Here is a 21,059-nt window from a genome sequence, read left to right on the forward strand (position 1 = left end):
CCATGACGTGCAAGCATAGTCATAGTACCTTTGAATGAGTGCTCCTGCCAGAGTTTTCAGGGTGTTTTTGTTTACCAGAGAGGAGATCCGGTATAGGAATCTAGTTCTTTGATTGACTTTTTTTATTACATTGGATGCCATTTTGTCACAGGAGAGGTTTGCCTCAAGAATAGATCCTAGTTATGTAATTTCCTTCTTACTTGTGACAATAATGTCACCCACTCACTGCAACTGAGAAGTCGTCGGATTTGCTGAGACTAACGTTCATATTTCTCTTTTTGATTATAATACTGATGAACGTTCAGAAAAAAGCACTTTGGCAACTTACCACATACGTTTTAAAATGCTTAATAAGCACCGTAACTTTCTTGATATAATTTCTCGGTCATAATCGGTTGTTTCCGTGAACGGCCGACTGTTGTGATGGCAAATGCTGCGGCTGCAATGCATTGTGGGGCAGCATTTTCTCCTCTCCTTTCGGTTAGGGAGGTCCAGTGGTTCCTAAGCTAAAGGAGGTTATAAAGGAAGTTTGAAACCTCCTTTCCTTTCATTTGGAGAATTGGAACGGCACTTATCATGGCTGCCAGTGACGTACTTCCGGGTCATTTCACTCCGTTAGGAAGGTTCCTAAGCTAAATGGACTGATTTCTCTGTCTATAAACACAAACTGAGTAAGATTGACAATAAAGTTGACTTTGAAAAATATATATATTCTTTATGAAAATAGTTGACTGTTGTCAAATGAATCCAAATGAAACGTTGGACTGAACTACAACTATGCCTTTAAATCTCTATGGACTGTTTTTCAGTGGGATGGCAAGTTCCTATCTTTAAACATTTATTAGTTTTTTCTCAGAACAGATTTGATTTTCTGAAGTTAATTTAACTTTGCCGACCATGTAAGGTCATTATTAAAAGGTACAATAAAATTGTTTAGGGTTGACTAAAATAATGAAAAACATTCATTTGGCTAATTTACTGACATAATAAGAAACTCAATGATGCTCTACTCACTTGTTCCCTTTTTATAAAGTGAAACAGTTGAAACGATAGATTTTAGTAAACTTAAAAACAACCTTCTCCAAAAGCCAGGGCCGGCCCTTGGCATAGGCAGTATAGGCGAATGCTAAGGGCGCATCAAGCCAGGGGGGCGCCGAAAATTGGGGGAAATATATATTTTATTAAAAAAAAAAAAAATGCTATTCCTTTTACATCCCCTCAATAATTTATAGTTGTAGGCCTTTAATTGTATTGCCTTACAGTTTATGCTGTCTAAAGTATGTTCAATAATCAATAGTGTAACATTTACATCAGTGTTAAAATGCTTGTCACTACTGTAAATACTGCATACCTTAGCCTTTATCTTTAATATGCTATATTACAATGTATGTAGCTGCTTCTTTGCCATCTGGTAAGTCGCAGAATATGCAGGTGCATCTAAAAGAATAACTATATCATAGAACTGTTTTTCTTTAATTTAATAAAACAAATTAATCATATATTCTAGATTCATTATGCATGAAGTGAAATATTTCAAACCTTTTTTGTTTTAATTGTGATTATTACAGCTTACAGATCATGAAAATCAATAATCCTGTATCTAGTATAATATTAGATAAGGATTTATAATACAGATATTTCGATCTTCTGAAAAGTTTATTCAAATATGTACTCAGTACTTGGTCGGGGCTCCTTTTGCAGAGATAAATGCATCAATTCTACATGGAGGCAATATATTCCATGATATTCTAATTATTTTGTGAGCTGCTCCTGTTTTCTGATTTCTATAATATAATTTGGTCTAGCAAATATAATACATCTCTTGATGGTCACATATACTTCTCTTCTCTCTCCAGATGCACTATTGAAATTTGTTGGGCCTCATACCACCTCAGCAGAGCCCAGCCCTGCAGCATCAAGCGCTCCTGTCCCCTCCACCTCAGCAGAGCCCAGTGATACAGCATCAAGCGCTCCTGTCCCTTCCACCTCAGCAGAGCCCAGTGATACAGCATTAAGCGCTCCTGTCCCCTCCACCTCAGCAGAGCCCAGTGATACAGCATCAAGCGCTCCTGTCCCCTCCACCTCAGCAGAGCCCAGTGATACAGCATCAAGCGCTCCTGTCCCCTCCACCTCAGCAGAGCCCAGTGATACAGCATCAAGCGCTCCTGTCCCCTCCACCTCAGCAGAGCCCAGTGATACAGCATCAAGCGCTCCTGTCTCCTCCACCTCAGCAGAGCCCAGTGATACAGCATCAAGCGCTCCTGTCCCCTCCACCTCAGCAGAGCCAAGTTATACAGCATCAGGGATAAAGGTTTCACCAATAGACCCTGCCGACTGGCCATCTGTTCTTACTGATAATGACAGGACAGAGTTTGTTCAGAGTGGACCATATCAAATGAAACCTAGTTTTATCTTTCCCAAACAAAAAGACGGGAGAAGGTGTCAGCAAGACTATTTTAACAGAGTCTTAATCAACGGAGAAAAAATCAAAAGAAGCTGGTTGATGTATTCAAAAAACAATGATAGCTTGCACTGCTTCTGCTGCAAAATGTTTTCACAGAGAAATTACATGCTCAATAGGGAAGGACTAAAGGACTGGAAAAATGCAAGTCACTTGCTCAAGGTACATGAAGAAAGCAAGGAGCACAACACAAACATGGCAACATGGAAGGAGTTAGACGTCCGTCTTGCCAGGGGGCTTACAATAGATATGCAAGAGATGGCCCTTGCTCAGGCTGAGAGAAATAGGTGGCGCGACGTTCTCACCCGATTCGTGGCAATAATTCAGTCCTTAGCAGAGAGAAACCTGGCTCTGAGGGGGTCCACAGACACATTAAACCAACCAGACAATGGCAACTTTTTAAAAGAAGTGGAGCTTATGGCCAAATTCGATCCAGTCATAAAGCAGCATGTTGGTAGGGTGGCAAGTGGAGCTGGCAGTCACACACATTATATGGGCAAAATAATTCAAAATGAACTGATTGACTCAATCAGCTCTAAAATACTGGACACAATTGTGGAAGAGATATAAAAGTGTAAGTATTTCTCCATCATTTTGGATTGCACTCCTGATCTGAGTCATAAAGAACAACTCTCTGTTATTGTCAGGATAGTATCACTAGTAGACAAACCACAGGTTAAAGAACATTTCCTGGGCTTTCTTGTGGCAGAGCAGTCAACAGGGGAAAGTTTGACATTGCTCATTCTCAAAAGGCTGGAGGAACTTAACATCCCCTTTGAGGACTGCAGAGGACAGTCGTATGACAACGGTGCCAACATGAAGGGTAAGAATAAAGGTGTTCAGGCTAGGTTGCTTCAGCAGAACCCAAGAGCTTTTTTTGTCCCTTGTGGTGCTCACACCTTAAATCTGGTGGTAGCTGATGCTGCAAAGAGCTCACCAGATGCTATAGGCTACTTTGGCTATTTAACAAAGTTGTACAAACTCTTCTCTGCCTCCACGCATAGATGGGACATCCTGCTGAAACATGTCAAAACAACCCTGAAATCGTGGTCAGAGACCAGATGGGAAAGCAGGATAAAAAGCGTTGAGGCAGTAATGTACCAGGCTGGGCAAATCAGAGAGGCTCTTCTGGAGGTGAGGGAAACAACTGCAGACCCTGTGGTGAGAGTTGAAGCCCAGTCTTTGGCTGAGGAGATTGGATCTTACCGTTTTATCATTTGCACAACCATATGGTATGACATCCTCTACAAGATCCAGCATGTGAGCAAACTGATGCAGTCACCCTCCATGCAGTTAGATGTGGCTGTCGACCTGCTGAAGAAAACAGGAGATTCCCTCACCTGCTACAGAAGGACTGGATTTTCTGATGCACAGACAACTGCAAAGGAGATGTGTGAGGAGATGAACGTGGAGTCTGTTCTCAAGCAAAAGCGGTTGAGATCCACAAAACGGCAGTTTGGTTATGAGTCTCCAGATGAGCCTATTGATGATGCACTTAAAAAAATGGAAATCACATTTTTTAATGTGGTTGTGGATACAGCCCTCTCTTCACTTGATGAGAGATTTCAGCACCTTGAAGAGGTAAATGACAAGTTTGGAGTGCTCATCAACTTTCCCACCACATCAAACGAAGAACTGCCAAAGCACTGTCAAACCCTGAGCTCTGCTCTGACCCATGATGGACAACCAGACATTGATGGCAGGGAACTTGCTGCAGAAATGCAAAATGTTCCACATTTGCCATCAAAGAAGATGACAAACATGGAACTATTGACCTTCCTTCATGAGAAGAAGCTGACAGAAATGTACCCCAATTTGTGGGTTGCTCTGAGAATCTCTGCCACTCTTCCTGTTACAGTGGCTGCTGCTGAAAGAAGCTTCTCAAAGCTCAAACTGGTCAAAACTTACCTGAGAGCTTCTATGGGACAAGAACGTCTCAGTGGACTATCCATCATAAGCATCAACCATGTGGTCTCAAAACAGCTGTCTTATGATGATGTCATAGATAATTTTGCTTCAAGAAAGGCAAGGAGAGTCAGGCTAAGGTAAGGTGTTGAGGTGTGAGATTGAGGCCTGTAGTATTTTAATGGTTGGATTTTGGCTAAATCTTGCTTTTAACCAAGACTGAAGTGATTGATAGCAAATATTTCGGTACCCAGAAGTAGTATGTTTAAATGTTCAGCAAAGCAGCTTTTGTTTTAAATTAGTAAATGTTTCTGGGTTGTACTTCTTACACATCCAGCTCTTAAGGTGAGGCAATTAGTCTCTCACGGACTGTATATCAGTACAGGTGGATTGTGTGCCTGTCAGCAGAGGAGCAACTTGTTGCCCTGTCTGACCTCAGCAGGGAGCAAGTGGAGGGGCCATGTGTGAATAGGCCTTTAGAAAGCACTGGTGTGTTGGCGAGGCTGCTGACTGCAATTATAGGTTTTAATGTTGTATTTGTGTTAAAATAAAAAAATATCCCAAAAAACGTATACAGCTTCTGTGTGATTTTATTAACATTGGAATTATTTTTTTGGGGGGGGGGGGGGGGGGCGCCATCTAAAATCTCGCCTAGGGCGGCAAATTGGTCAGGGCCGGCCCTGCCAAAAGCTATCAAGGAATATACCGAATACTTGTTTTAGAACTTTATTACATATTTTTATATAAATAGTTTGAATGATCCATAATTGACAGAAGCTTGTGTTTACACTGACCTGTTACTCATATATTAATGTCTTTGTAACTTCAGTAAACCACTACCTCACTAATTTATTTCATTCATCACGGTTCAGTAAACTAAGTGATACATGAACCAGTTTAATCATTATAATAACGTAGGATTGCAACTCTTTGAAACTGTAGGTGGCTCTTAAAAGAGCCGTTGTGTTTGGGTGTGCTGGTCTCAGGTCAGTCTAAGCCCTCTCTCCGCGGATGCGGCGGGCCAGCTGGATGTCCTTGGGCATGATGGTGACCCTCTTTGCTTGGTTCATCTTACTGGGGGGCAGCTACATGGATATCGGTGCAGTCCACAATCATTGTGCAGTTGAAGGCAGAATGAATATTTATTATTGACTCCGAATGAAGCACAACTTCATGTCATACAATACAATGACTTTATTTGTAATTGTGTAAAAAAATATGAGCATTGATTAGCAAGCAGGACCTGCAGGAACAGAGAATGGTGATGGATGGAGCTGGGTAGAGAGAAGAATAAAGAAAACAGATCAACTTTATTATCGGATATTAAAAATTCAATTTCAAAACAAGTTGCCGCTCCTACAGTTTTCTAGTATATAAAGATGATTTCACATGACCTATGCAAAATATCACACTCGATACATGTGTGTCTCTGGGGGGTGCATTGTGCCTTTGATGTATATAAATAATATACCATAACCAAATACTATTACGTACAGTGGAAATCAGGTTGCCAGAGCAGGTCAGTGTGCATGTTCCTCAACGTCTCAGCAGTTACAGATGAGGTAAAGAAAATAAAAGAGAAAAAGGTCAGTAACAACACTTTAAAGTAACAACACTTTGAATAATTATCTCTTCTAACAATTTTCTCTCAATAAGCACACAACGACTGTCTTTCCAACAAACAGATTGACTCACCCTCACTGTCATCACAATGAAACACGTCCAGAAGAATGTCATGCAAAGCTCCCTGCCTGCCTTCGACTCTCCCTGAACTGCTTCCTTAGCACCCGGTGGAGGGCGCAGTAGGCTACTCTTCAAAAGTTTCACGAAATACTTACCATCATGTTTGGTTACTGTTTAACATTTTGGTTTACTTCATGTAATAAAATAATAACTTCATGGTAAGGCTACTAAAAATGACAAGGCTAAGTAATATAATGCTAACTAACGTGCTCTCTGTAAAGGAATATTTTGGTCTTGTTAAAGTATATAGAGTTTAGTGATTTGTCCTCGGGAATCTGTTTAATATGGTTGAAGTGTATTCCTGCCTGTAATGTGATCCATAGCTTCTCAGGAAGACACAGGTCAAGAGGTCATCTGATGTCTTGTGGGGGAGAAGCTTGGCTCATGTGGGTTTACAATGCAACGAGTCTTTGTCTCGACATCTGGCATGCATTAAAGGAAAACCCGCGTGTTTTAGGGCCCTCCTCTTCTCCATGTATAGATGGGTGCTTGGCGCTTTTGGGGCAGAGTTGGCTGGTGTCTTGCAGGGAACTGTAATATGCTGTGAACTCTCCGGCCGCTCAGGCTCTCAATAAATATCAGTGTATTGACAGGCGAATCCAGTTTCACTCATTTCATGATTGGCTCAACATTGCTGTAAAGAAGTTTTTACTTCACAATTGGCGTCGCGAACGGTTACCAACAAATCGTCGAGCTGGTGAGTGTAATTTCAAATCTATATTTTGACATTGCCTCGCCAGACTCTGTGATTGACGGTATAAAATTACCTGTGGAACAGATAGATGCAATATTTTTGGTTTCCTCTGTGTGTGTGCACGGCAAATATTCGGAGAGACCTTAAAGAGGGCATCAGTAATGTGGAACTTCGGTTTAAAAGCAATGTAAAGATTTGTACTGAAACGAATCGCCGAATTCTGGAGATTTCAACGGTTTTAACTAGTTAAATCAACTCGCCTCGAAATCTTCCAGGGTGTGGGTAATTCCCACCCCCCCCCCCCCTGTGGAGAGCAGCACACTAGGAGAAACAAAGCACAGTGTCGTATTCTACTTAAATCGCACCATTATGAGTTTTGGAAATAAACATAACTCTTATTAGGATGTTACTAAATATTACGTCACGCTGTGTTTCATAAACTGAGGGGTTGTTGAATTTGGCTGTTGTTAAAATAAAGGGTACTGAATTCATTAAAAGTCTCTGCTCTCCGGATCGGGGAGAGCAGAGCACCACTAAATTAGCATAGTGGTTGTTGATTGAGAATAATGTGGTTATTACTCTTCAGCAGATTCCGTTCTTAGAATTAATTAAATTAATTAATATCTCTGCTCTCGGTCGGTTGAGCAGTTTTACCACTACATTTGCATAGTGGTTTTGATTGAGAATAAGGTAGTTTATTGCTCATCAACAGAATTCCCCTCACCCCTGTGGTGAACGGCACACGAGGAATGTTTAACAACACAGACTTGTATTTTCTGTTAATCACACCATAAGCTCAAGAACTAAATTGAGCTATTAAATGGGAAGGGTGGTGGCAGAATATTACATTCACACTGTGTTTAATAATCTACAGATAATTGAGTTATGGCGCTCTGATGAAGAAGAGTTTTGAGCCAATCAGCACCTCAGTGCTAATCTACAGATAATTGAGTTATGGCGCTCTGATGAAGAAGAGTTGAGCCAATCAGCACCTCAGAGCTAATCTACAGTATCAGGATGCCTTTACACACCAGACATTCTGTGTCATAAAGAGAGGAGGAAAACATGTCTTCTAGCTCTGATACAAAGATAACATTTGAATTGAATGACCAGATGATTACAGATGTACAATTAATGATTGTTTTTGTATTCCCAATGAACAGATATGTGTTAAATAGTGGTGATAAATATATTTGATCAGATTACACTTTCACTCTAAACTAATTAATTAATTGATATTTTCAGATTTATAAGGTATTGAACAATAACATATTTCTAATATTATAACAGACAATGTTACTATCCTTAATCATTACCAGGTAAAACAGATGTTTTGATGTTGATTACAGTTGATGCTCTGAATAAAGAACAGATGTTTTGATATTGATTACAGTTGATGCTCTGAATAAAGAACAGATGTTTTGATTTTTTCCCTTCTCAGGTCGTTATACAATAAAATGTTTGATTCTTCAGATTGTTAAACATTTTGAGAATTGTTTAGTTTTCCCTTCAGATTTTGAGATGACATAATGATTGATAGTTGAAGTCTGATTTATACCTCAATTGGATGTATTATAAATCCTAAATTCTAATTGTGTTTTAATAAGTAATTGCCTTGAAGTAAATCTTTGAGATGTAAGCTGATTTAGAATTTGTGTTTGATGAAGGAGATTAACTGAGGGATAAATGATAAAATATCTTATTTTTGAAACATATATTTTGCTATAATATTGTTGTATTTCACGTGTTTATTATTGTGCTTTTTGACAAATGATGCCAAACACTGAAGAGAGATGATTTTATTATGATTGATTGTATCTTGTCATGGTGATTGAAGTGTTTTCAATCTTGTTCTACTTTTGATGTAATTAATGTGAGTGAGCCCACACAACTCTGAAGACGCTTATTGACTTAAGTATTGACTGAAATATTCTTTAGACTAATGTTAATTGATTATCATAAATTGATAAAAGGGTGGATCTGTAAAGGAATATTTTGGTCTTGTTAAAGTATATAGAGTTTAGTGATTTGTCCTCGGGAATCTGTTTAATATGGTTGAAGTGTATTCCTGCCTGTAATGTGATCCATAGCTTCTCAGGAAGACACAGGTCAAGAGGTCATCTGATGTCTTGTGGGGGAGAAGCTTGGCTCATGTGGGTTTACAATGCAACGAGTCTTTGTCTCGACATCTGGCATGCATTAAAGGAAAACCCGCGTGTTTTAGGGCCCTCCTCTTCTCCATATATAGATGGGTGCTTGGCGCTTTTGGGGCAGAGTTGGCTGGTGTCTTGCAGGGAACTGTAATATGCTGTGAACTCTCCGGCCGCTCAGGCTCTCAATAAATATCAGTGTATTGACAGGCGAATCCAGTTTCACTCATTTCATGATTGGCTCAACATTGCTGCAAAGAAGTTTTTACTTCACACTCGCTACTCGTCGCTACTAGCTAGGTAGCTAACTTGACTATGTTCCATGCACAACATGTATATTACCTATGATATTACCTGATATGTCTGATCCAGCGACTCCTGGTCCTTTCATTAGACGGGAAGCGATAGAACGAGCAAGTGGTATGATCACTTTTGTGATTACAACCTGGTACAAAGCACACAGGCATCTTGTAAAAGTGAACCAACCACTTGGAGCATTATCGCCTGTGACATCACTTACGTGACCCAGAATGGGATTTGGGATTTGTAGTCGCGTATTTTTCATAGTCTTATATTTCAACAGTTTTACAACAAAATGTGACTTTTTTGACATGGAAATGATAGTTTAAGATTGACAAACATCATATGTGTAGTTCGTGGCACAATTCAAACGGGATCAAAAGATACGTTTTCTCTCTCCATTGAATTCAATGTATAATTTTTCGCTTCCGGGATCCCATGGACCGGAAGTAGATGGGCGTGACTTCGCCTCTCTATTGGAATGCAACCTTGGAATGCAACCCAGCTCTACTGTAGACCGGAAGTTTACAACCGCACACCCAGCCGCCGGAAGTTGATAGACGCCATCTTGTGCAACTAGCCCATAAGGCAAACTACTAAATTCTCAGTCAGACATCGCATCATTCGCATGTAATCTGATACTCTAAATTTCACCCGCCAGAAATGTTCGCTTCTTCTAATTCGGTGTAAATTGTCCGTTGGCAAACCAGTTGACTTCTTCTTCTCTCGGTTTTTTGGCGGATTGCAAACAACTTTAAGGTGCATACCGCCACCTACTGTACATGAGTGTGAATCATCATATCATTCCATCTCTTAACTCTTGGACGTATCTATGATCTAATCCAAAAATAAATAAATAAAAAACATAATAAATAAAACAAAACAACAATCTATGATCTTTCCTGACCTAATGTTAGATAATTTTACCTACCCCAGTTTCACTAAAGGTAAAGAGTGCCTTTCTGGTAGCTCTTTCTCCCTCTCCTTTTGTTCCCAAAATACCAACCACACTCCATTCCCTCTGCCTCTAAAACGTTATCCTTTAGTTTTTCTCTTTTAGCTTTATAGATGTTCCACATTTTCTTTAACTCCACAGTTCCTACACTTGTCACTGTTACTTTTCCCCATGACGTACCATTCAATGCTGTGTGATTTATTCTGAGTCTAGCTATCATCATTTCCTCCCTTCTGTTTCTTTCTTTATAAATATTTGTCTGCTGGCATACCAGCAGATCAGCATTTATCTATCACCAGCTTATGTTAGTATTAAATATACAATGTATTCTGGTAACTATCAAAATAAAGACATTGTATAGTGTTCATAACAGTATTTTTATTTAATAAATTATACTTAATACAATAATATTTTCGTTCCTACCCTCACCTGTGGTCATGAAGGAAAGAACGAGATCGCGGATACAAGCGGCCGAGATGGGTTTTCTCCGCAGGGTGGCTGGTGTCTCCCTTAGGGATAAGGTGAGAAGTTCGGTCATCAGGGAGGGACTCGGAGTTGAGCCGCTCCTCCTTCGCGTCGAAAGGAGCCAGTTGAGGTGGTTCGGGCACCTAGTTAGGATGCCACCTGGGCGCCTCCCTAGGGAGGTGTTCCAGGCACGTCCAGCTGGGAAGAGACCAAGGGGTAGACCTAGGACCAGGTGGAGGGATTATATCTCTTCGCTGGCCTGGGAGCGCCTTGGGATCCCCCAGTCAGAGCTGGTTGATGTCGCCAGGGAAAATAAAGTTTGGGGCTCTCTGCTGGAACTGCTACCCCCGCGACCCGACCACGGATAAGCGGGAGAAGATGGATGGATGGATGGATGGATGGATGGACAATAATATTACAAAAAAAACCTACATCTAAATAAATATATCATTTAAAATAGATGCATTTGATTTAAAAATAACAAATATAATTCAAAATGTAAACAGCAACAAAGAAATTATAAACATTTTTTTTCTTTTTCTTGTTAATATCCATTATCTTCTCTGTTAGGCTATGTATCTTCCGGTCTTTGCAAATCTGGCCAGCATTTCTTGGTCCTCCACGTCTTTCTCGTACAGCCACTGCTTGAAGCAAACTGAAAATAAGAAACAACAATGTTTTAACAAATCGTATTAAATAATGTGATGATAGAACTGCAAACAGAATAGCTGAAACTTTAACAAAATAAATAACTCAGTTCTAATCATTAACCCATGTTTGTATCATTGAGTTAACTCTGTGTGTTGCTGCTAGCATACATAATATATACCTGACGTGGAAACGTTACTCGTGGATGGGGGGGCTACAGAGCTACTAGAAAGACAGTTGAACCCGGTGCATTCCTCCGTCTGAATGTGGAGCACTTTTGCTAAATGTTTAGACAAATAGCTCATGTTACCGCCCTTACATGCTAAACACTTATTGCACTATTGGCAACGAGCATTTTCCACCTCAAGACAAAGCCCCCAGGAAGTGCGCCGGACTCTAAGGAAAATATTCGCTGTGTCCAACGGTGGTACTACAATTTCCTTATCAGTCTGTGACGTCGACCGGCCCAGAAATACTTTTTCCCATTGACTAACATTGGGAAAGAGACGTCTGTAAATCGGTGGATAATTTTTTTGAAACTATATAAACTACCCCGTATGAACTATTGTATAGCCCTAGAATCATTAAGTCCTTAAAGTTGTAAAATGCACTAAAAGCCGAATCTAGATTTATTCTTTCTCTCTCCATTCTTTCATAGTGAGCCGAGAGTGTGTGCTCGGGGGGCGGGGCTTAAGGGGTGCATGCTCTGTGAGGGCACAAACGGCATGCTGGGTAATCTGTGACGTTTCGCTCTCTCAAAAGTTGGGCCATTTTGACTTCATGCGCCAATGAGCAGCTCTCATAGGAAAGAACGAAACCCCTCCTCCGACGCTGTATCCAGTTCTTATTATACATCCATGCTCAAGACGGGTAACATAACTACCCTCGGGGCGCTTAGTTCTCTCCGCCATGTGTTTGTGTGCGCACGCGTGTGTGTGTGTAAACTGCCCCGCCCCCTCGCACACCGACAGGGGAGAGAGATCTCTCGTCTGGATTGGAAAGATCGAAAATAAATCATAGACGCACTTTGTAGTCTTATTGGATATTAGAAACGGAGTTGGCGACAGTAAGACTGCGATATAATGTTTATGTAGATATAATACATATGACATCTATTTTTTAATTGTCTCCAGTACCGATAAAAAGATCGATAACGTTGGACGTTAACGGTACCACGGTCTTTAATAATTCAGCCCTCGGACCCCGTTAATACTGGGGCTCGGTACCCATCCCTAGTTTTAATTATTACATCATCAATATTACATTTCAAATAACCAAGTACTTGGTATCTCACAAAGCGCAAGTGGCTAATGCTGCTAAGAACATACCGAGGGGTGAGAACCAGAGGGGCGTAAGTGACATTTGACCAACTTTACAGGAGAGCCAAAACAAAAAATGACCATACTTTATCCTGACTTTGTTTATTAAATTCAATCTTTAATATGAAAACTTCATAAACATGTGGATGACAATATACTTAATGAACAATATTTTGACTTTCATTGAAAAAAATATTCTTCTATTTTTTTTTTATTCGCAATAAAGTCACATGCGCCTTTTTGGAACTAAGATTTTATATCATATGAACTAAAAAATAGGGCGTATCTGATAAATATAGGAAAAAGGCTTTACATTAATGAGGTCAAAAGTAACAGTAATCAATTGTTATAATAACAATATTATATTAAAATATCCTTATATCATATTAGTTCATTGAATGTAATCTTTTAAAAAAACAAAAACATTAATAACCATTTTGCCAAATAGTTAATTATTTAGCCATTTCCCCAAATAACGGATTGAAAATAGGCTACAGAGTCCATTGTGATCATATCAAATATCAATATCACATTAGTTCACTGAATAACAATAAATTACATTAAACCTGGCCTAATAACTGTTTGGCAAATCAAAAACTACTTTAGAACATTGGGAATGTCAAATAGAGCAATATAATTATATACGACAACAGCATATTTCATGCAGATCATGTAAGTTTCAGATTGATTTGAAACGACAAACTAGCCTACTCTGCCTACATAGGAGTGAGGGATACTCCCATTTGTGCGAGTACGTCTTTCTTTTTCACAGCAGTGATCCCAGGTGGACCTGTGTGCATCTTCTTTGGTTCAATTGCATGAGCACCTCTGGTCTCCTGCTTTCCAGCTTGCAGTTTGGTCGGACAGCTCATATTTGAACTGAATCCTTTTCGGATCCTCTTTTGTGATCCTGATCCTGATTGTGATCCTGATCCTGATTGTGATCCTGATCCTGATTGTGATCCTGATCCTGATTGTGATCCTGATCCTGATTTTGTGATCCTCTTTTGTTTTTGCCATTTCATTTTCTGCCAACAAACTGTTTGTCCCTCTGTGTCTTTGGTTCTGTTTCGGACCGTGTGTTGTAGGGCTGTGCAATTAATCGTATTTTAATCTCGATTACGGCTTGCAACGAGGTCCACAGTTTCCCCGCAGCGAAGCCCCCCCCCCCCGCCCCCCTGTTGACAATTCACGAGCGTGCCCCCTCGACTTCATCCACCACATCACAGTCATCAATTAAGGATGCACTTTACAGTGCAACGGCCTACTCAACCAGCTCGCAAGGACACAAAGATATAACACATGCCATCACATTCTGCATAGCTAAAGACATGTGCCCGGTTAGTACGGTTAGCAACCAGGGGTTTAAGCAACTGGCTAACACTATGGACAAGCGTTAAGCGATGTCATCTCGGTATCATTTCACCAGATCTGCACTGCCTGCCCTATATGACAAATGCCGTGGGGAAGTTAAAAAAGATGTGGCTTCAGCTAAATACTTTGCAGTTGAGTTATACTTAAAGTTCGGGGTAATCAACTGTTAAAAATATACTGTTCAAATTATTATTTATTTTTTAAAGTTCAATAAATGGATGTTTTCAAAGTCAATGAATAATCGTATTTAATAATCGTGATATCAATATTGACCAAAATAATCGTGATTATGATTTTTGCCATAATTGAGCAGCCCTAGTGTGTTGTGAGAAGGACTTGAAATCCAGAAAGTCATTGTACCCAAGCTCAATCACCTTCTATGGCCTGTTCCCCCTTGCCATCCTCACAAGAGTGTACAGTAGTACCCCTCCGAACTGTACAAAGTCCCTTTTTTTCTGTCGGTCTCAATGGCTGCATGAACACTGTCACATTCCATCTTGCTGTGCACACACTCCATGAACGTATGATCAATAATGGAGATGGGCAAGGTTTTAACTGCATGGAGACACATGGCACTAAAACCAGCATTCCTGTTCTGCCCACCACATGTGTCAGAGTACAGCACCACATGCTCAGTACCTGAAAGAGTTGACAGATACTGGAACATGCATGTGCTGATCTCTGATGAGTTGAATTCTCTGTTGAAGATGGATCTGTAGAAACTAAGTTTCCTTTGTCACTCGGCATTGACTTTGAATCCTGGATTATTTCATTCTCTTCATCAAGCTCTTCTGCATCTTGAAATAAGCTTAGTAACACTTCTTCAGCAGTGAAAAGCTTTCTTCTCATGGTTGACCTAGCTTGCTTACATATGGTGTCAGCCATTTTGACTCAAGTGCTATCCAAAGGCTTAACCCATAATACATTTCTCAGGGCCAAAAGGGCGTAAGTGCACTTACGTCCTTTTGGCCCCAAATAGTTCAGTGTGTTCTGTGTTAGGTCTTTTGGTTTTTGATGAATAACTCTGGATTGGTTTTGAATTCACATGCACCCTTTTGGTAGTAGAAAGAGCTCATTGAGAGCTTTCATTTGATATATATAACTCATTTTTGACCAAAATGTCACTTGGTTCTGGTTCTCACCCCTCGATACCTGGTGATGGTGATGATGGTGGCTCTTCGCTGCAGGATCTGGTCGATGTCCTCCTCGCAGAAGCGATTGCCTTTGTCGTTCTCGTCCATGATGGCGGCGTAGGCTCCTTTCCTCAGCAGGTCCTCGATCTCCTTCTTGGAGAACTGCTGCACCGGCTAAAGGCGACGCAGAGAGACATTTACACAAGTGGATTTAGAAAACTCTTTTCGAAAATAAACTAAGCGTACTGCAACAGCGACTGACCCAAAAATGACTTGGCATCTAGAAATATGACAGATTTTCTTTTTCTCACCCCGTTGTTGTTGTCACTCATGCTCTGCAGGACGGCACGGTCCAGCCCGAGCTTCAGACTAGCTTTATCCAGCATTTCCCTCTCATAGTTTCTAGTGATCAGACGGTACACCTTCACCGCCTTAGACTGGCCAAAACGATGACACCGAGCTTGAGCCTGAAATAAAAAATTAAAAGAGGGGTCAAAAGAGCATCATGTGCAGCTGCTGTTCAACGTTTTTAAGCATTAAATGGGAAAATAATATACACTTAAAGAACCGAGGGAATAAACGGAAAGACTGTTGTTGTTATAGCCCTATTGAACTATCTTTAGGACAGACAGAGCAGATATATATATCGTACCTGCAGGTCATTTTGAGGGTTCCAGTCAGAGTGGAATATCACACAGGTGTCCGCAGCAGTGAGGTTCACAAGTTCTTGATCAGGTGTTTGATGTGGGCTGGCATGATCCTTTCTGCAGCGATAAAGAAAACAAAGAAGACATTATTAATAATAGTAATGATGGTAACAACAATAATATTAGTATAACTATTTATATAGAACTTACACAATAATTGCAAAGTGATTCTCACAACAAAAATAAAGAACAAAACAATATCAACAATAAAAAAACTAATTATTATAGGAATGTTAAGATACAAATAAATGATAAACATTCTGAGAGGCCGACTACAAAAGGTAGACTCAATGGCTCTTGATGACATCAATGAGCAGTCCCAAAATATGCTGCTGTATAAAAATAAATATGTCCAGATTTCTTCCATTTAGTGTTGGATGATTTGTTGTATTGATTTCTGATGGATGTTAAGATGTGTTATACAAAAATATTATTGTAATTGGAATCAAAAAGTTTACAAATCGTAGTTTTAATAAAATGACTAGCAATATAGGATTTATTCAACAGCGGTAAAGCATTAAGTTGCTAAATTAACGTACACTGAACTGTAAAACTTACCACTATTTAGGAAAGGACCTGATCAAAAGGATTGACTAGTAAGACAGCAAAGAGGTGGAGGAGGTCTCTGTCTGAAAGGACCTGATCAGAAGGATTGACTAGTAAGACAGCAAAGAGGTGGAGGAGGTCTCTGTCTGAAAGGACCTGATCAGAAGGATTGACTAGTAAGACAGCAAAGAGGCGGAGGAGGTCGCTGTCATGTACAACCATTGGTAGATGTTACACCTGAAAGAAAGATAAGGAAATAAGACAACACAGGAGGACAAACACCTTCTTAAGTAAAATACCAAATCATGTCAAGCTTTACATCTTTCAGTCTTTACAATGCACAATTGGAAATTACCTTCCAAAGGCTAAATTCAAACTCAATACCATAACTAACTGGGTACCAAAGTGCTTTACCTGATAGAACACGTTCCACACGGAGCAGCAACCATCCGGCTGGGCCTTTTGCTGCATATCATCTCCTCCCTCTCCAACGTTTCCAGTAGATCTCTACTGCCTCTGTCCAATACAACTGAAATGCCCCAAAACAATCATATTTAAAAAGTTAAAAACAATAACTTTCTTTTGGCATTCAAATGTATTAGAATCTCACCTTTTACCTGGATGTCAGGAAGGCGTTCCCTTCAAGTCCGCAACCAGTCATAGGAGTTCAAATGCAAAGCCTGAACGATGACAAGAGCGAGACTTACATTTTACAAGATAAGTAATACCAGAGCAGTGTTTACGACATGCAGAGAACAGATCAAATCCCCTGACAGACTCACACACTTTGGTGATGTCCTCATCTGATAATGATGTTTCATTTTTAGCAGCAAAGTAACATTACTCAAGATATATGTTGGACCCAACACATGTACAGTATGTTTTGCATCTCCTCAACAATGGTCTGTATAGTTGAGTAGAACAAAACTGTCCCTACTGATTCAGGTAGATTAACAAAGAAAAGTTTGCATTGCAATGAAGCACAAAACCCCTCTCTGTATTAAGCTAGCTGCCACAGAAAGTACAGCTTAACATGCTAACCTGGGAGAGTTAGCTAACGTTAGCTAACTTCATGTCCAACTAGTAAAAACCTCTAACGCGCATTACATTGACGATCTTAAACACAACTTAACTCTCTCAACTTGTAAAATAACGTTAATTTAACATACCCTTAACTACATCACGTTTTTCAGGGGCAACACAAACTGCAGAAAACGTTAGCTGCTAACTGTTGTTAGCTAAGACAGCTAGCTCGTAACAATAGCCTCCTAGCAAACTTAAAGTTACGTTAACATTAACTTAACGTTGTCAGAAAGCAAAACGAACCTTCGAGAAATCTTTTACTCTCAGACTGGGTGTAATTGTGTAGCATTGCTTACCTCCAGAAAGACTTTGAGCTGTTTCCCAGTAGAGACTAGAGGGAGCTGTCAGAGCGGTTGCTAGTCTCAGAAGAGCAGCATTGGGCGGACCAGATAAGACCAGAGAAGAACCAGTTAAGCACCAGAAAAGCACAAGAATGGTTCTTGAACCGGTTTGGTTTATTGGCAGTTTGCAAACCACTTAAGAGTACTGGAGTGTGAAACAAAAGCTATTGAGTCAGTGTTGTGGTGCTGTTGCTTTGGTCTGGATCTGTGAGCTAACCACGCCCCGTTCATTTGCATATAAGGAATGGAAATGTCTCATCATGAAATACAAGTCACCTGAAATAAATAAATGCGTCATTATGAAATACAAGTCACCTGAAATAAATAAATATGTCATTATGAAATACGAGTCTCTTGAAATAAATAAATGTGTCATTATGAAATACAAGTCTCTTGAAATAAATAAATGTGTCATTATGAAATAAAAGTCTCTTGAAATAAATAAATGTGTCATTATGAAATAAAAGTCCCATGAAATAAATAAATGTGTATTTAAATGTACATGTATACATATTTATTGCCTCATTTATTTATTTCAGAATTTATTTCATAGGCATATTTATATATATATATATATATTTATTTAATTATTTATTTATTTATTTAATTTTGGCTTAAATGGCATTCCATATTTTTGATCCTCACATATTTGTTTTCCGTTTAAAACCTCTGAACACAAACAGCTTTCTGTGCACGGATCGCTGTGCATTCGTGTGTGGGTTTTTTGAGACTCCCCTGACGGTCAGCCGATTCGAACTTGTAATTATTTATATCTATAGCCAATCAGATGTCTCACGAGGGTAGATTTCTTGCGTTCATGACGTAGCGCTTCATGTACGCATTTTGCGCAGTCCGGAGCTGACAGCTCCATGGAGCCTGCATGCAGGCGCTAATCTCAGGACACCCTCCACTCTCAGTACAGCGCCACTTTCCGAACAGGAAATGCACGCAAATACAAGCCTTTATATTATTAAGGTACAGCGCCACTTTCCAAACCATTGATGAATGCTTGTGTACACAAAAACGGCAGGCAAAACCGTTTTAAATGTGTGTTTCCTGTATGGCGAATACAGCTGCTTTATTTATGTATGTATGAAGTTGTTGTGAGTGTGGAGGGAGCAGCTACAGGTTAGTTTACGGTGTGTCCACACAGCAGCTTTGACCAAATCTTGAAAATCCTGGAGCTGGGCGTGTCTGACAGCTTGGGGATTTCGCGACCAACAACCAATCACATGAATATCACATGAATATCCCGCCCCCGACATACAAAGCAAAAAAACCCGGTTATTCTACACTATTGTCAAATAGGAAGGGCTATGATGAACATTTATTTGTTTAACATTTTGAACATTTATGAGATTAATGTTTATGGTGCTATTTTATGCTACATTCCATGCTGGCTAATGATACTGTCTATGCTTGCTAGCAACGAAGTAAACTAGCAACGAAGTAAACTGGATATAAAATCCCCAAACAAGCGAAAACCTACCAGTTTCACCCACTGCCTCTGCCACCTCCCTTCATGCCTGGTTCCTCCGGTTTGTATCCCGGTAAGTAAATAGGGACTGGTCATAAAGAACCGGGTGATTTGCTACCGCAATAACTAAGTTCTCCTCCATTTTTGTGGAATAGAGAGGCGAAGTCCCTCCCCTTCCGAAAGCCTCCATGGGACCCCGAAAGCGGAAAATTATACATTGAAGTCAATTGAGAGAGAAAGGTTATCTTTTGATCCCGTTTGAATTGTGCCACGAATGACACATATGCTGTTTGTCAATTTAAAAGAACATTTTGCAAGTCAAAAAAATAAAAATGTGTCGTAAAACTGTGAAGTTACAAATTTTTTCGTGTGAAACCGCTCAGTGAACTACAGGTCTCTGGTCTCGCACAATACGCGTCACCAACATAAAGATGGCCGTCACGTTAGCACATTTTACCACATTCTTTCAGAATGAGAATAATAGTATTTTACGAGGTGAAAATTACTACAAGTCTGGGCACGTTGAGAACTGTACCTATATGAAATGGGAGTTAGTCGGTTCTGTAAGAGCAGCGGGACCGGCTTTACAAGGTTTCGGTGAGTAATATGAGTGCAATGTGTAACGTTAATGTCAGCTAGCTAACATTAGCTAACAAGGTACACTAACGTGTTTTGTTTTAGCAACTAGTTTTCTCCTTAAGAACTTCGTGGTCTCTGTGTATGCTGTGGATAACATTAGTGTTCACAAGAACAAGGTACACTCCCGTGTTTTGTTTTAGTTGCTCTTCAGATTGAAGCGGCCAATTTTATATCGACTATACTGTATGCGTGATCTCCTTTTTCTCGTTGTGTCATTTGAGTTTATTTGCTGTGTGTAGATTCAAGGATTTTGGTTATCTAGGCACAGCTGTGTGTGACTCCCTCTGGTACACCGGTATGTGTTTTCCTAATGTAGAGAGCATTGATTAATTAATAAACTACACACTGAGTCTAGATCCTGACCAAATCCTTTTTTATTGTTGATCAAATGTTTTTCAAAAATGTATTCATACACAGTTAGAAAAATACAATGTACAATCACAACCAATACAACACAAATTACAAAAAATACAGAAAAAACAAACAATAACAACAGACAAGAGGACAAAACTATGGAAAAATAAACCCTCCCACCCCCAGATCCGGACCATCCTTGTATTATTGCTCATTCAATCTATTATAGCATGTTAACAAATGGTACTTACTTTATTTTTACAGATCTGCATGGGAGACGATGGCGCGATGCAGAGCGCTGTCTGTGATTGTGCACAGGAGATGTACAAATGCAGCCACGCTGCAGCATTGGCAATATTTGCCATGTGGCAGATCAGCTCCACAGATGTTGAGTGCCAGTGGAGGAAGCCTGGCACTTCCAAAGTAGTCCAGCCGGTGTCTCAACTTTACCAACAGCGAGAGGAGACATACAACCCACTGGCCAGAGACATCGCCAACTGTCAACTGGGGGGTTGTAAACGAGGCCGAAGAGGTGAAGGCTTTTGTGGAGGCCTATCAAGTGACAGTGTTAGAATCGAGTCTGGTCTCTTTGTGAGTGAGTCGGGTGTTTTGGGAGCATCACCCGATGGTCTTGTGCAGCCATCTGCCCTGCTGGAGGTGAAGTGTCCACACAGCCAGAGGAACATGACCATCGCGGAGGCAGTCCAGTTACCATCCTTCTGTCTCCGTGAGGAGGGTGGGTCATATATTCTCAAGGAGAATCAC

General features: G+C 40.1%; 2 protein-coding genes across 4 annotated transcripts; one reads left to right on the plus strand and one right to left on the minus strand.

Annotated features, from left to right (window-relative positions):
- Positions 1 to 2,162: 2,162 nt before the first annotated feature.
- On the plus strand, positions 2,163 to 4,924 carry LOC117556607. The gene is made up of 2 exons (XM_034232018.1): positions 2,163 to 3,284; positions 3,466 to 4,924. The coding sequence occupies exon 2, from the start codon at positions 3,557 to 3,559 to the stop codon at positions 4,508 to 4,510; it is 954 nt and encodes a 317-aa protein (XP_034087909.1). The 5' UTR covers positions 2,163 to 3,284; positions 3,466 to 3,556; the 3' UTR covers positions 4,511 to 4,924.
- Positions 4,925 to 11,097: 6,173 nt separating this feature from the next.
- LOC117556580 (chromodomain-helicase-DNA-binding protein 8-like) lies at positions 11,098 to 17,083 on the minus strand. 3 transcript variants are annotated; one of them, XM_034231963.1, is made up of 8 exons: positions 17,018 to 17,083; positions 16,815 to 16,929; positions 16,557 to 16,637; positions 16,413 to 16,430; positions 15,800 to 15,911; positions 15,459 to 15,614; positions 15,157 to 15,321; positions 11,098 to 11,328 (listed from the first exon to the last, which is right to left on the minus strand). In XM_034231963.1, exons 6-8 carry the CDS (start codon positions 15,531 to 15,533, stop codon positions 11,245 to 11,247), a joined length of 324 nt encoding a protein of 107 aa, XP_034087854.1. In that variant the 5' UTR covers positions 15,534 to 15,614; positions 15,800 to 15,911; positions 16,413 to 16,430; positions 16,557 to 16,637; positions 16,815 to 16,929; positions 17,018 to 17,083; the 3' UTR covers positions 11,098 to 11,244. The 3 variants fall into 3 exon arrangements, with proteins under 3 accessions (XP_034087854.1, XP_034087855.1, XP_034087856.1); XM_034231964.1 differs by lacking the exons at positions 16,557 to 16,637; positions 16,815 to 16,929; positions 17,018 to 17,083 and having other exon boundaries at positions 16,413 to 16,535; XM_034231965.1 differs by lacking the exons at positions 15,800 to 15,911; positions 16,413 to 16,430; positions 16,557 to 16,637; positions 16,815 to 16,929; positions 17,018 to 17,083 and having other exon boundaries at positions 15,459 to 15,731.
- Between the last annotated feature and the right edge of the window lie 3,976 nt (positions 17,084 to 21,059).

The sequence above is a fragment of the Gymnodraco acuticeps genome, unplaced genomic scaffold (assembly GCF_902827175.1).
Source record: "Gymnodraco acuticeps unplaced genomic scaffold, fGymAcu1.1, whole genome shotgun sequence".
NCBI classification, from domain to species: Eukaryota; Metazoa; Chordata; class Actinopteri; order Perciformes; family Bathydraconidae; genus Gymnodraco; species Gymnodraco acuticeps.

Coding starts and splice junctions, on each gene's coding strand:
- LOC117556580 (XM_034231963.1), bottom strand. CDS start 15,533: ATGCTGGATAAAGCTAGTCTGAAGCTCGGGCTGGACCGTGCCGTCCTG. Junction 15,322..15,458: donor TGAGTGACAACAACAACGGG/GTGAGAAAAAGA, acceptor CGTCGCCTTTAG/CCGGTGCAGCAGTTCTCCAA. Junction 11,329..15,156: donor CCATCACCAGGTATCGAGGG/GTGAGAACCAGA, acceptor TCTTATTTTCAG/TTTGCTTCAAGCAGTGGCTG.
- LOC117556607 (XM_034232018.1), top strand. CDS start 3,557: ATGTACCAGGCTGGGCAAATCAGAGAGGCTCTTCTGGAGGTGAGGGAA.